Genomic DNA, 15,155 nt, shown 5'->3' with positions numbered 1-15,155 from the left:
TAGCTGAAAATGTGTTACTGGAAAAGCTCAGCAGGTCAGACAGCATCCAAGGAGCAGGAGAATCGACGTTTCGGGCATGAGCCCTTCTTCCTGAAGAATGGCTCATGCCCGAAATGTCGATTCTCCTGCTCCTTGGATGCTGCCTGACCTGCTGCGCTTTTCCAGCAACACATTTTCAGCTCTGTTCTCCAGCATCTGCAGCCCTCACTTTCTCCTAAAGGTAGGCTTAACCCTTTCATCCACACCTCCACTTTCATGAGCTCCACTTGCTGAGTCCAGAGACCATCTACAATCTTTCTGTTTTAAATTAACCTTTACCTCTGTAACTGTTGGATAGTAAATTCAAGGCAGCTCCCTGTTCATGTGGACTTGAAAAGCTCCCCTCTAAATCTTTTAAGCCAGGCTAAAAAGCCAGTTGGTGAGGGAGCAGAAACACAATGCTTTCAGTTACTGTCATTCACTTTCATTCTTGGGAAGTGAGTTTTCACATCTGGACAATGCCCAGGTATTGGTAGTCAAAAGAGTTTGATTGAAGACTAAATTCCCTATTGCCCTTACTGAAGAAAAGGACAAAGGACCCTGTCTTGATATCTCTCAATGCAAAGACAATTGCTTGTGTTGGGCATGGCTCTTCTGCTAATCTTTTCCAAACAAGCAGAAGAAATATGTTTCCCTCAGGGACACATACCTTCACATCACTTCCAACGATGAACAAAATATTTTCCAGAAGTCTCCTGCAACTTCTGACAAGAACAGAGTTGTTCTGCTTCTTCCAGACATGCAGCTACAATAACTCTAAGCATTTTGAGATTCAGTTTTGATTTGTTGTTGACTACATTGTTCCATTTCCTTGGCTTCCTCTTTATAGTCTCCCTGCTCAGTGCACCAACCCATTGCTAAGAAGGTAACTCATTCCCCGATCAATCTTATTCTGTAACCATCTAAATGTGAGTTGCTGAAAGTGGGGGGCATTGGGGAGCCCCTGTCTTGGAGACTCAAACTTACACCTTCCCTCTCCACAAACTGATGTCACCCCACCCCTGGGCCCTGCATCTTGCTGCCCAGCCTGGATACTCAGAGCCCCATCCCAATTAGCACTATTTAGAATTCTAACGGCATCATCTCCTTTCACAAAATACATGCACATCCAGTCAGCGGTGATACCCGATTGAATGCATCTTGGAAGCAAGAAGGATTGTTGCACAGAGCAACAGCCAGATCCAGTCAAGAATTTGGGAGAAATGTCTCCAATGGAGAGTAGTTGCCATCCACTAGAAAATAGACACAGGTGCATTTAGTGGATGCTGGATCAGTACATGAGGGAGAACAGAAGGAAAGATACTCTGATAAAAGTGAAATGAACAAAGTTTCAATGAAGTTCATAATATTAAGACTTACTTAACCTCTGTTGAACCAAAGAGCCTGTAACTGTGCTGTAAATTCAAAGTAAAATGCCACGTATCACAGTTGTTTCATTGCAAGTACAGTAATGAGATAATTTAAGTTAATTCGACTTTAGTTAATTCAATTCAGAGCTGGAAAATTCCTTTCATCAACTTGCTTGTAAGCTTGGCAAGGATGCAAAGAAAAGCTTTGAATCTCGAAGCTTGCAATTAGAATTAGGGTGTACCCTCCCCTGTTCCCTTTTTTCATTTGGACCTTTGTAGTCTCAGCTTCTATACATCCCCCCTTCCACCCACACCCCTAAGGCCAGATTTGGTTCCTTTAAAATAAATCTCCTGAAGTTCAAACAACAGGTTAATGAGATTAGATTACTTACAGATTACTTACAGTGTGGAAACAGGCCCTTCGGCCCAACAAGTTCACACTGACCCGCCGAAGCGCAACCCACCCATACCCCTACATTTACCCCTTACCTAACACTACGGGCAATTTAGCATGGCCAATTCACCTGACCTGCACATCTTTGGACTGTGGGAGGAAACCGGAGCACCCGGAGGAAACCCACGCAGACACGGGGAGAATGTGCAAACTCCACAGAGTCAGTTGCCTGAGGCAGGAATTGAACCCGGGTCTCTGCGAACCACTGTGCCACCGTGCCACCCACTGTGTTAGTTTTAAGTTTAAGTAGCAAGTTTATAGTTCTGAAAAGTGTGGAACAGTTAAAGAAAGATTTTCCATCATAATGTTTGGCCCTTTAAAAAGAAACAAATGCAGGTTGTTTTTACTTTTTCTACTCCTGCTATGTTTGCAACTATGAAAAACAAAATTTTAAAATGTGTTTTTAGTTTATTTAAAATGCACCCACTTGGACAAAATTAAAGTCAGATAAATGATATCTGTACATGTTTGTGTCTGACACACAGAAATCTTTAGAATTGAGTACAAGTTGCAGGAGTTCAGCTTTCTCATCTTACATTGTTTGACCTCCACTCCAAAGATGATTGAACCTGCACACCCAGTTTATCTTATTAAGTATCCACACTTGGGAGCTGCCTAATTACATTCGGGGCAGCCTGGTGGCTCAGTGGTTAGCACTACTGCCTCACAGCATCAGGGATCCAAGTTTGATTCCAGCCTTGGGTGACTGTGTGGAGTTTGCACATTCTCCCTGTGTCTGCATGGGTTTCCTTCCACACTCCAAAAAGTGCAGGTCAGGTGAATTGGCCATGCTAAATTATCCATAGTGTTAGGTGCATTAGTCAGAGGGAAATGGGTCTGGATGGGTTACTCTTCAGAGATTGGTGTGGACTTGTTGGGCCAAAGGGCCTGTTTCTACATTGTCAGGAATCTAAAAAAAATTAAGGCAGTGATCTTGCAACTTAAAAGGAAATAAATTCTTGTATTCACTTCTAACAACCATTTTCAAAGTGCCTTATCGCTAAGAAGTATTTTTTGAAGTATATTCATTGCCGTAATGTAGGGTATGCAGTAGGGCTTAATCCCATAAGCAGCAATGTTATAATGATGTGATGATCTGTTTTTCTGATGTTGATTGAAGAATAATTATTGACCAGGACACAATGGAGAGAGAGATTGCTCTCTTTCTCTTTTGTCAGTTTTGCCATAAGATCTTTTCCATCCAGCTGAACAGCCAGACGGGACTGTGGTTTCACATGCCATCAGATTAGCTCCTCTGACAATGAAACACTCCTTTTGCAGGGCACTGGAGTATCAGTTCTGATTTTTTCATCTCAGGAGCAGTATTTGAAAACAGAACTTTGTGACTCAGAAGTAAAGAGTGCTACCAATTCAACCACAGCATCACACAATGTTACATCAAAGTTAATTGTCATTACAAATTCTTATGTTCACCATTGTAATGGCTAATGAAACATCATTACAACAGAACACTTTAACAGTAACGCATCTTTTTAGATTAGATTCCCTACAGTGTGGAAACAGGCCCTTCAACCCAACAAGTCCACACTGACCCTCGAAAGAGTAACCCATCCCCCACGACTCATGCACCTAACAACTGTGGACAATTTAGCACGGCCAATTCACCTGACTTCACATCTGTGAAATGTGGGAGGAAACCAAAGTACCCAGAGGAAACCCACACAGACACGGGGAGAATGTGCAAACTTCACACAGACAGTCGCCCAAGGTTGGAATTGAACCTGGGACCCTGGCACTGTGGGCCACCATGCTGCGATTCAGGTTAAAATTCTGTCATGATAATGAAAAAATGAAATCGACTGCAGACATGAAAACATCTAAAATAAAGAAGGGATTGAATCATTGTGAGTTAGATCAGAAATCCACCTGAATCGTTTTTGCTAAGTGTTCCCCAGAATTTTATTTTTCAATATTTGTTCTCAGAATGAGGAATATGTTTCAGTACTTAGTTATTGTCACCAGAGGGCACATGTGAGCTATGTAAATTCATTTGTCATTTGTTGAACTAACACCAGTATGGATAGGACTCTGCAATTATCAAAACCTTGATGACAGCAATTTAAAATTCTCTATGTTATTGTTAATTGCCTAAAAGATTCCATCTGCAAAACTGAGCAAAGAGATGAGAGGACTGTTTTCAGCCAGACGCTGGCTGTAGTTTAACTATCTTCCTGGGTACTTCTATTTTCAATGGTTTTTAGTGTTGAGAGCAAACAGACAATCCCAATCTCATACTTCCAGCATTAAGCATTAACTAAGCAGAGTCACAGGGAGCTCCTCTATGGCCGGTTAAGGTGTGACCCACAGCATTGTACAGCTGGCTGGATCATTCTGATCAGTTTACTGCATGCAGTTTAGTGGCATGTTGTAAAGATTACAATCTTATCCTATACATCAGCAAAATGAAGGAGCTGGTCATCGAGTTCAGGAAGCGGAGTGGAGGATATGCTCCTGACTGTATCAATGGGGCTGAGGTGGAGGTGGTTGAGAGCTTCAGGTTCCCCAGAGTAAACATCACAAATTGGCCCTCGATTAGCTGGGTATGTGTGCAATCATTCAAACTGCACCATTCCATTCTCTTGTGCAGTTCTGGACAGAGTGTTCATTGATATCACATCAATGATGGTGGCAGACCTGAGACAGCGGTGACAAATCCCCACTTGGTTGATTTTCGGAAGAGAGCGGCATTAGAACTCCTGCCCCTCCCCTCCCCGACTTCCGGGTTCAAAACAATTGCCACATCAAGGTACATCTTCCCCCTTAAAGCAGCCTCTACTTTGTTGCTCCTTTTCAAAGGCACGAGGCTCCCTCACTGATGGAGATCAGGGTGGGTATCTTAGTGATGGAGTACAAACACTGACACCTGAAGTGTCACTGTGAGTCCTGAACTGACTAACCCCGCAGTGTAACCAGGATGATCCTGCCCTTAGCTCAACTGCGTTACACCAGGCGGCAGAGTGTGGGGTTACAAAGTGGCCTTGTTTAATTCCCCTGAATGATGATGTTCTCAGAACAGATTCTGGGGCTTCCTTTCGCGTAGGTGAAAGTTACCGCGACGATTTTAAAACTGTGCGCCCGGCAACAGTAGATTCAACTCCGCTGCCACCAATTTAGCTGATAGGGTGAAACACATAATCGTGCAATACAACAGCTTATCACTGCTCTGAAACATTTTGATTGTACTCTAATATGGGTGGGTTTTTCCCTTCTGCTGTTCATGCTGTCACTGGCAGTAAATCTGTTCTCACCTCCTCCGGGGAAAATCCCTGTGGGCATTTCTTTGTAAATGTCCTTTTAATGTTTTTTCATCGTTTAGATTTATTTGAAAGTTTGAGCGACTGTTTGATATTGCAAGGCCGATGAAGAATTTACATGCTGCTGTGAGAAGCGTCAATAATACATCAGTTTGCGGCACGAAATTTATGGCCACATTATGTTGCGAGAGAGGTATCTGTGGGTATCTCACGACTGCTCAGCTCTGAGAAATGAAGCAGATCAAAGGTCACCCGGAAACAGAGATTTTGGCACAAGATTTTACCTTGAGTAGGAAACTTTGAGAGAAAGGACAAAATGAGCATTTACAATAGTCCTTTTCAGATTGTTGAGTACCTCAATGCTGCATTGTACAGAAAAATACAGCGAGGAAGGGATGAAGATGGGCTTGGAGAAGTTTGAAGAAAGTAACCTCTTCAGGCCAGTGTGCAGTGGGGGATCCAAGCTGCTTGACAGATACAACCAAGCTGATGTTGACCTTGTGGAAAACCTTTGGACTGGGAAATGGCGAGTCACAAAGTGCCTTGTGACCAACCCCGTTGTTGAATGGCAAGGTTTGAACTACAAAATAGACAGGCAGGAGGCTGGAAGAACACAGCAAGCCAGGCAGCATCTGGAGGTGGAGAAGTCGACGTTTCGGGTGTAGCCCTTCTTCAGTTACACCTTCTCCACCTCCTGGTTTGCTGTGTTCTTCCGGCCTCCTGTCTGTCTATTTTGGATTCCAGCATCTGCAGTTTTTTTTGTCTCTAACCTGGGTTTGAACTACTACACCGAGAGTAGTAGTTCTTTGATTAACAGGTTCAGGATATAGACAAAAAGGTTATTATTCAAAGATGTGAATAGTAAGCCAACATCAGAAATGATGTAAGAAATTGCATGTTAACAGAACCTGGAGAGAGAAGTTCTGGTGTATAGTCTAATATTAAGCCTCATGGGGCACATAGTCAGCAGAATTTTAAGTGGATGGGGAATCAATCTTACCAACAGCTTAAACAAGTAATCTCTTTAGATCCTACCAAGGACACAACCTCTACTATCATCCATCACCATGACAACAGACTGCAGAGGCCAGGACTCTGGTGCAGCCAACTTCCACTGCTGGGCCCTCGATTAAATCCCCTCTACAGTGTTTGAGAGACACAAACAAAGCTACACATTACCAAAGAGAGGTCCCTCGACAAACTTTATGGCAGACGTATCACCTTCAATTCAGCAAAAAGAAATGCTATCACTTGGCTTTGGGGGATAATTTTTGCTAAATAAATAAGAAATAAATTGTAGCGGTGACAATATTATGATGATTCATGCCATTTTAGCAGTCTCCCAAGGAGGCGTTAAGATAGAAAGTCCTTGCTTTAAACAAAAGCCTTTTGCATCAGTAACATCATTTCCCTTTCATCATGTCTCTTGTATCCCAGGCAGAACTCCCACTGCTGCCAGGGTGTCAATTGCCTCATAACTTGGGCACTGATTGATCCCTCTGCACCCTCAGGCTACCCACTGCCCCCAATAGGACTGTGATCCCAGAGGTTGTTTTTCAATTGACCAACTCTTTGAGGTCACACCTAAAGGCCTGTGATTGCTGCAAGAGGGGGTCAGGAACTGAGAAAATGGTTCCAAAGACTGAAAATTTTAAAGTCCAGAAGATAGAGCCCACGATAATCAAATTAAACATACTGAGGTCCACTAAAACATAACAGAACAAGTCTCAGATCATCAATTTGTGCGGTGTTGGATATCAGGAGAGTTCTCTGCTTTCTTTGTCTGAATACTGTCATGGAATTTTCTAGTTTCTGAGAAGACAAAGGGAACCTTGGTACAACATCAAGAAAGAAATCTAGCCCCTCCCTTGTACTACACTCAGGTTGTCTGCCTATATGTCTACTCAAGTTTCTAGAATGGGCCTTGAATATGGCCCTTCTGAGTCAGTAGTGAGACTATAAAGGCCAACACACATAAGATAACTTCCCTCAGTGTTTACAGTGACAATCAATCCTCATCCATCATTTGCTGAATGTCCTATTCCCTATTGGATCAGTAGCAAAATGAGCCATGCTCAAAAACCCCTCTCCCAGAGGGAAACACCAGTAAAAATAACCAATGACACATAATGGTCCAATTCATCTTGTATCTTCAAAATGGAGGGTCAGTGTGACCAGTATTTTCATTTCCAAGTAGAACTGGTTTTTTTATTGACTTTCCCCTGGGGCTGTACAGATTAATCCTTGGATTAAATTATAAGTACTTCCCTGAGATCATCTTGCTTGCTGATTCATAAAGTAAATCTACTGGACAAATTGTCACATTTGAGGCAGCTATCAAAAGGGATGTACTTTCAATTATTTGTTCACACAACATAGATGTCACAGGTTAGGCCCCACTTATTGTCCGTCCTGAACTGCCCTTGAGCACTCCAGGGCTGTTAGGGAGGGACTCTCAAGTTTTTGAACCAATGATAATGAAAAACAGCAGTACATTTTCCAAGTAAGGCTAATGTATAATGGAATGAAGAGTTTCAGGGATAGTGGTGTTCCCTGTTCAGTCATGTGTATGGCATCTAACCCCAATCAGCCTTAGAAGTACTGATTTTTGAGTCCATGGTACTTTTTGTAGGAACTCTTTATGTGCAACTTAGTTGATACAAACATTCTCTCAAGACTTTGCTGAAACTTTTGCCTCCTTCCAGTTCTCCCTGCACAATCATATGACACAAATATCATCATTAAATCATGAGACATCATTGTCATTATACAGACTGTTATTGTCTCATTATGTTATTTTTCCAACTACCTGTTGTCCTTCTCCATTTATTTTATCATGCGGCTACAATATACCTGTCCAATTTTCATTTTGCCAGTTGATGCCAGCTGTGCTGGAATAGTTTTAGTGGTGACAAGGTTGGCTCTGGGGCACAAGTCTTCAGCACCATAGCGAGGATGATGTCAAGAGCCAGAACCTTTAGCTGTGTCCAGTGACCACAGCTCCACTTAATATTATGTGGAATCATTCGAATTGGTTGGAGATTTGTGTCTGTGATGCACAAGACTCAAAAGGTCTGCTCAGCATGCCTGGCTAACGGTGATTGCCAAAGCATCAGCCTTGCACTCAGATGTTAGGATTCTTCCATCTTTGACAATGGTTGTGCAGTGAAGCCTTGTGTCTTTTGTCACACCATTATCCCTGCCATTCATCACTGGGATGTGTTGGGACTTTGATCTTAGTTGTTGATGGTAGGATTTGCTTTTAGCTCTATCTCTGTTGTTTCCTGCATTTAAATTAAAAAAGAAACCCTTGTTGTAGCTTCATTGGGTCGCCACGGCATTTTCACTTCTGCCTCCTGCTTTTCCTGCTTCTCCTGCTGTGCTCTCTCCGCTCCTCATTGAACCAGCGTAAAGTCCATGTTTGATTGTAATGAGAGATTGGATGATATATCAGGCTGCGAGGTTAGTCGCCACAAAGATTAAAAATCACACAACACCAGGTTATAGTCCAACACTAGCTTTCAGAGCGCCGCTCCTTCATCAGGTGGTTGTGGAATACACAATTGAAGGAGCGGCGCTCCGAAAGCTAGTGCTTCCAATTAAACCTGTTGGACGATAACCTGGTGTTGTGTGATTTTTAACTTTGTACACCCCAGTCCAACACCGGCATCTCCAAATCATGTCCACAAAGATTGAGTGGGATTCCCAATCCTGCTATGGACATGCCTCTGCGGGCAGGTCAATTAGTGAGAATAAGTTCAAGTATGTCCTCCCCTTTGTTTTTCTTACCAGCTGCTGGCTGAAATCTCCAACAAGATGTGGTCAATAAGACTACAAGATATAGGAGCAGAATTAGGCAATTAGAGTCTGCTCTGCCATTCAATCATGGCTGATGTTTCACAGCCCCATTCTCCTGCCTTTTCCCTATAACCCTTGATCTCCTTACTAATCAGGAACCTATCTCTCCCTGTTTTAAATACACTCAATTAGTTTCACAGATTTGCCACCCTCTGGTTGAAGAAATTCCTCTTTATCTCAGTTCTAAAGGATTGTCACTTCAATCTGAGGCTGTGACTTTGGATCCTAGACTCTCCTTACTGGTGGAAACATCTTCTCCAGGTCCACTTTATCCAGGAGAAAGTGAGGACTGCAGATGCTGGAGAGTTAGAGTTGAAAAGTGTAGCACTGGAAAAGCACAGCAGGTCAAGCAGCCTCCGAGGAGCAGGAAATAGATGCTTCAGGCATAAGCCCTTCATCAGTAATGTCATTCTGGACGAAGGCTATATGCTCGAAGCATCAACTCTTCTGCTCCATTCCATCCAGGCCCAGCTTGGTCATTATTGGAATAACTGAGAAACTCTTGGTGATGGGCAATTCGATGACTGAGCCAGAAAAATCCTCTTACTCTTGCCTCCCTCAACACTTCTTCCAAATGATGTTCAAAATGAAAGATTCATCAGCTGAGGAAGGGCAATAGGTGATAGTTGACATGAGGGTTCCTTGCTCATTCTTGTCTGTAACCTTTGTGAGGTCTGGAGTCAATGTTGCAGACTCTAAGGACCACTCATGCCCAAACACACATCAATGATAGTTTTGTGGCCATATTACACTAGTTTCATAATTCTAGACTTATTTAATTAACTATAATAAAATCCCCAATTCTTCAACACTTCTATAATATGAATGGCTGTCATGTCTTGCCCATTCTACCTCCAATGGAGGGACCAGGTATCCTGCCCATTCATTCCCCTCCTCTATGCCATGACTACAAGAGAAAAAACACAAAAGGAATGCTGGACTGGAGAGCACATCACAAAATATCATAATTAATCAGGCCCTGTCTTGTTGATAGATATTAGGATTCCAGCTATAGTGGAAACAGTGAGCTAATCTGAATAATATATTATCAAAAACTGTAAGTGAATAGCTTTTATAGGATTTTTGTCAAAGAAACTGACATGGTTTGCTATAATATTGCATTTTATATCTTTCAGGACGAAACACCAATGCCTGCAAGACTAAGCCTGAGCAAATCTGTAAAAGAACACATGAAAGCACCAGAAGGAAGTGAGGAAGGAAGAGAACTTGCGATCAACGAGAACCATCCTGAAGGTGAAGCAATCTCTCTCTCCTCTGATGAAGAGGTGGAACTCGAAGTCATTGAAGAGGAGACAACTGCAATCCGCCTGAAAAAAAGCAGCATGAAACGTGTGGATGAGTTCAAAAAGGCATTCTCCAAAGAGTCGGTGGAAAAGGCTAAGCAAAGGACAAGGGAAAACCTAGAGAAGACCAAGATGAAAACCAAGCAGAATATGGAGAGGACCAGACAAGCAACAAGGGAAAACCTGCAAAAGACAAAGCACAACTTTGAAAAGAAGATGAACAAGCTTGGCAACAAGATAGTAACACAAGAAAGGAGAGAGAAGTTGAGAGACTCACGAGCAAGACTGAAGAAGTCCTTTACACCGGATCATCAGAAAACAGCAAGGTGTCGGACAACTGTCTACAGAATTCCGCCATTTACATTTTGGGTTAAGAAGATGAGAGATGGAGATGTGGTGGTCCAAGAGGTGGAGATGATGGAAGGCCAGGGAGAGGAACACATGACAGAAAATGAAGACAACACTGAGCTCCTCATTGAAGAAATCCCTGAGGAATCACTGGAGGAAGATAGAGATTCAGAGGAGACCGAACTCCTGCTGCTTCAGAAAAGAGGAGTAGAGTAATGACTTTATTTCATGGATGTGATGTCACGTCACTCTTGCTAGTTGGCTAAAGCAAATAAGCTGAAGTGGAAGAGTGAAATGTTTCGGCAATAGTTGATTGTTAAAGTATGGGTAAATTAAGAAATGACTTTTATGCAACCTGATAATCTTAGTCCTGGTTCCAGCAACGTGTGGTCAGCAAACATTGCTCTGATTAAATAAAGCAAGCTGTATCCTCTTCCCTGGTAAAATTCTGAACAGAATTTAATGTTCAAATCATTGCAATTTGAAGAATCAGCCTTCTAAATGTACACTTATGTGTTTTTAATCTAAAATTTTGAACACATTAAATAATAATTCGACATGAAGGGCATCAATGTTGTTTTCAAAGAAAATTCATGCTTGCTTTCCAATCTGATATGAAAACTTATAATTTTGAAGATTTTAATTGGGGAGAAGCTTGTATATAATGAAAATTTTTAAAGGTAAAGACATTTTTTCAACTATTATGAAGATTAACACAAGTCATCGTCAATCAGAGTTGACTTTCTTTTAGGATTCATAATCTTATTTTGTTAATTAGTTACTTTCCCAAGCAACGTAAAATGTGATATTGTACTGGCTGACTCTATCAAACAATGACAAACTTAATCTCAGCAATATTCATAAAGCTCGGTGAAAAGTGAGATGTTATTTGCCTTTTCCAGTTGGCAACAAATATTATTAAGTCTAGAACATTGCCATCCAGAACTAAATCATCAAGCAGCAATGCAGAATAAAATGTAGCTCAATAGCCTTTCTAACCTAAGTTTAGAGTACATTAGCTTGTTGTAACAAATAGTAAAGAACAAATAGACAACACAGGCCAGGGTGTTAAAGGCTAAATTAACGTTGTTATAAGCCAGGAATAGACTTGGCACATTAGGATGTGAAAAGAAGGCCAGAGAATGGGGAATGATTCCGAAGATTATTATGCATCATATTACTATGGCAATGGAACTTCTTAAAAGTAAAACAAAATGTTGCTCTTGCCAACAAGTGAGAATGAGACGTTGTATGGCATCAATGCTTTTTGTCTATAAAAAATGAAACATGTTCACATTGCTGGCGTATCAATTACATGGCCTACCTTACCTTTGCAGTTTTGTTTAATTTGCTTTCATACACAGTAACCATAGTAATAGGCAGAGGTGTAATGCATTGCATGTTACAGTCATTAAAACTGCATCACTCTTGTATAATAAATCCTTGTACAATTTATATACATTCTGACATCAGTTTCCTGTTAGCAGCTACTTACAAGTCATAGACGTTATTTGATGCTTTGTGGAATTAACCTTTTAATTGCTGCAAAGCAGATTTTGCACCATATCCAAATACCTTTAAACATATTCCTTCAGTCTATAATTTTGCAGCATTTAATCATACTGTTTTTAAACTGCATTCAGAAATATACAAGGCTATTTTGCATTTATTTAGAATCTATTAAAAATCTTATATCTACATATACCGTTGTCTTTTTGCTACTGTAAATTCATTTGTATACATTTTTAATGGGAACACCACCTCTAAACCTGTCCTAGTGGAATAACATCCTCCCACCACTAGAAGCTTTGTGGTAACATTTTTGTCAGAGACCTCCAATCACAGCATGACAAGTTCACATTGGCAGTGCCCATTATAGATGTAGACAACACAAGTTATAGCAAAAATATAAAACTAAACACAAAATATATAACTTCAAAATGACGACTGAATTACAACTATACTCTGTCATTAAACTACCTGCTTCCCATAACAGGGTACAGGTAATGCTCAGTCTTGTCTGAATATGTGTAACACCCTAAGTAAGCTTTTCCCAAACAAATTTAGAAGCAGGGCATATGTGATCATTAAACCTTGAAATTATACTGGACAATATTTACAGATGAAAACTTAGTGTTTTTCATATGAAATTCTGTTGTCTGCTAATGTAATTAGTTCAATTGTTTTTAAGTCATTGGTTATTTTCTGTGCTCAAATAACAGACAAAGAAATTTTACACAAATTTATGAAATTCTTAAAGCCAATACTGTGCAATTTAATTTCAATGTTGATATTTCAAATGTTGATTTAGCTTTGATTCCACGAACAGAAACTTCTGCTGGTATTCTATGCTATTTGGAAGTAGATAGTTACAGTATTTTGGAATTATATATTTTGTGACTTGTAAATAGCAAACATGTTCCAAGCATAATATTTGAAAAATGCACAAAAACTTATTTAGCATATAAAAGCTTTCTGCCTGTTGGGAATAGTGTCATATCATAATGTTAAAGGAATTGGAAAAGGCCATTAGGGCTAATGTGTCTGACCCAAATAAATAGGTCAAACAGACGCAGCTCTCACCATATGTCACATTCTCACCCCTCCAACCTTTCCAAAAGCAAGCCCAACTGTCTTTTGTTTCATTTATACCGTCAGTTTCAATGGTCTTTACTAATCCATAATATACCTCCTGTTGACCACTTTTCTGTTAATGCATAACTGATATACAGAGACGCTTTGATATCTCTTTGCATCTTACAAATTCTCATTTAAAATTAGATTATTTTTATGGATCTATATTTTGACTTTATTTCAATCCAGTCATGTCCGAATGCAAAGCAATACTAGCTGCTCCATGCTTATAGCAGGTGCCTTACAGCAAAATCCAAATTTCCAAAGTGTACATTTCCAACAAGAGTCAATAGCAATCTGAATGCAAACCAATAACATGTACTGGGAAAAAGTATAACTGTATCCTAAAGATCAGCATGAAGCAAGAAAACAGACATATAATATCTGTATGAAACAAACATATAGAAAAACAGAACTGATATTTAGCTTACACTTTTTTCAATACAACAGCAGTGTTTATGAATATACACTTCACAGCAGATTTTAAATCTTTGCCTTCTATATATTGTATTTTTCATGTGGGCAAACGCTTAACAATTCATAATAAAAACAGTCTCATATACAAGAGGTCATTGTGTGCAAATCTGTATTACTGCTTTGTGTTAAGGTGTCCAGAGTAATATGATCATCACTTTCCAACAGGATGAGATGAAAGAACAACCATGTAATATGTACCTTATGTGGTTATTCTGTAATGGTATTCCTTACTCCTTTCTTCAATTTGATAGCTTATTACCTAGATTAGATTACTTACAGTGTGGAAACAGGCCCTTCGGCCCAACAAGTCCACACCAACCCACCACCCACCCAGACCTATTCCCCTACATTTACCCCTTCACCTAACACTATGGGCAATTTAGCATGGCCAAATCACCTAACCTGCACATTTTTGGACTGTGGGAGGAAACCGGAGCACCCAGAGGAAACCTCAGCAGACACAGGGAGAATGTGCAAACTCCACACAGTCACCTGAGGCAGGGATTGAACCTGGGTCCCTGGCGCTGTGAGGCAGCAGTGCTAACCACTGTACCACCCTGCTGCCCACTAACATGCTCTCATTTTGTCTAAGCTACTCCTTAGTCACACTGGGATAAACTTAAACATTTTCCAGTTCCTACACACCCTGAAGCAAACAAAAAATCTGACAACCACCTAAAATTTCATTAAACATCCACACACACTCAAATGTTACTGGACACTTGCATTGGTAGAATCTGAACAGCCTAACTAACAGCCAGTTGTGAAATAGAGGAGAGCTGTGGCCCTTTATCATGTTACCGAAAAATAACTGAGTGGACAAATTAACACTGAACTACCAAAATATTTTTGAAGAATATAAATGCATTGGAAATAGTTCTGAGGCGATTTACTGTACTGATCTTTGGAATGATTGAGTTGTCTTATGAGGATAGATTGAACTCATTGGGCTGGTTTCCCCTGGAGTTGAGAAGAGTGTGTGGTGATTTGATCAATGAGTATAAAATCATGAATGGTGTGAGTGGAAAGGATATTTCCTTTTGTAGGTAAATCCAGACGAGGGAGCACTGAATTAAAATTAGGTCTCACTCTAAGACAACAGAAACATTTATTCTCAGAGTACTGTGCGGCTTTGGAACTCGCTACCTCTGAAGGCAGTGGAGTTGGGAGCATTAAGCATACTTAAGATTGTTAGATTCTTGTTAACCAGGGAAATAAAGGGCAAGATGGGAACATGGGAGGTGAAACATAAACAGATCAGCTATGATCAGCTGTGAATGGGACAGCAGAGTCAAGGGCCCAAATGGCCTGCATCTGTTCCTGTTTAATAGTTCATAAGAACTTCATGCTTTCCTTAACTGGCTTCACCGCCATGTAGAAGAATGGCAGGCTACTCAACTGTGGATAAGGTTAAAAA

General features: G+C 40.7%; 1 protein-coding gene across 1 annotated transcript in view; it reads left to right on the top strand.

Annotated features, from left to right (window-relative positions):
* The window catches only part of LOC122539856 (caveolae-associated protein 1-like), a 65,352-nt gene extending 51,524 nt beyond the window's left edge, over positions 1-13,828 (top strand). The window contains exon 2 of the mRNA XM_043674979.1: positions 10,112-13,828. Coding sequence (XP_043530914.1) covers positions 10,112-10,843 — 732 coding nt within the window. The 3' untranslated portion in view covers positions 10,844-13,828. The remainder of the gene's footprint in view (positions 1-10,111) is intronic.
* Positions 13,829-15,155: the final 1,327 nt, after the last annotated feature.

The sequence above is a fragment of the Chiloscyllium plagiosum genome, chromosome 33 (genome assembly GCF_004010195.1).
Source record: "Chiloscyllium plagiosum isolate BGI_BamShark_2017 chromosome 33, ASM401019v2, whole genome shotgun sequence".
Lineage (NCBI taxonomy): Eukaryota > Metazoa > Chordata > Chondrichthyes > Orectolobiformes > Hemiscylliidae > Chiloscyllium > Chiloscyllium plagiosum.
Note: the sequence above shows the minus strand (reverse complement) of the source record. Positions and strands in the feature narration are given on the sequence as shown.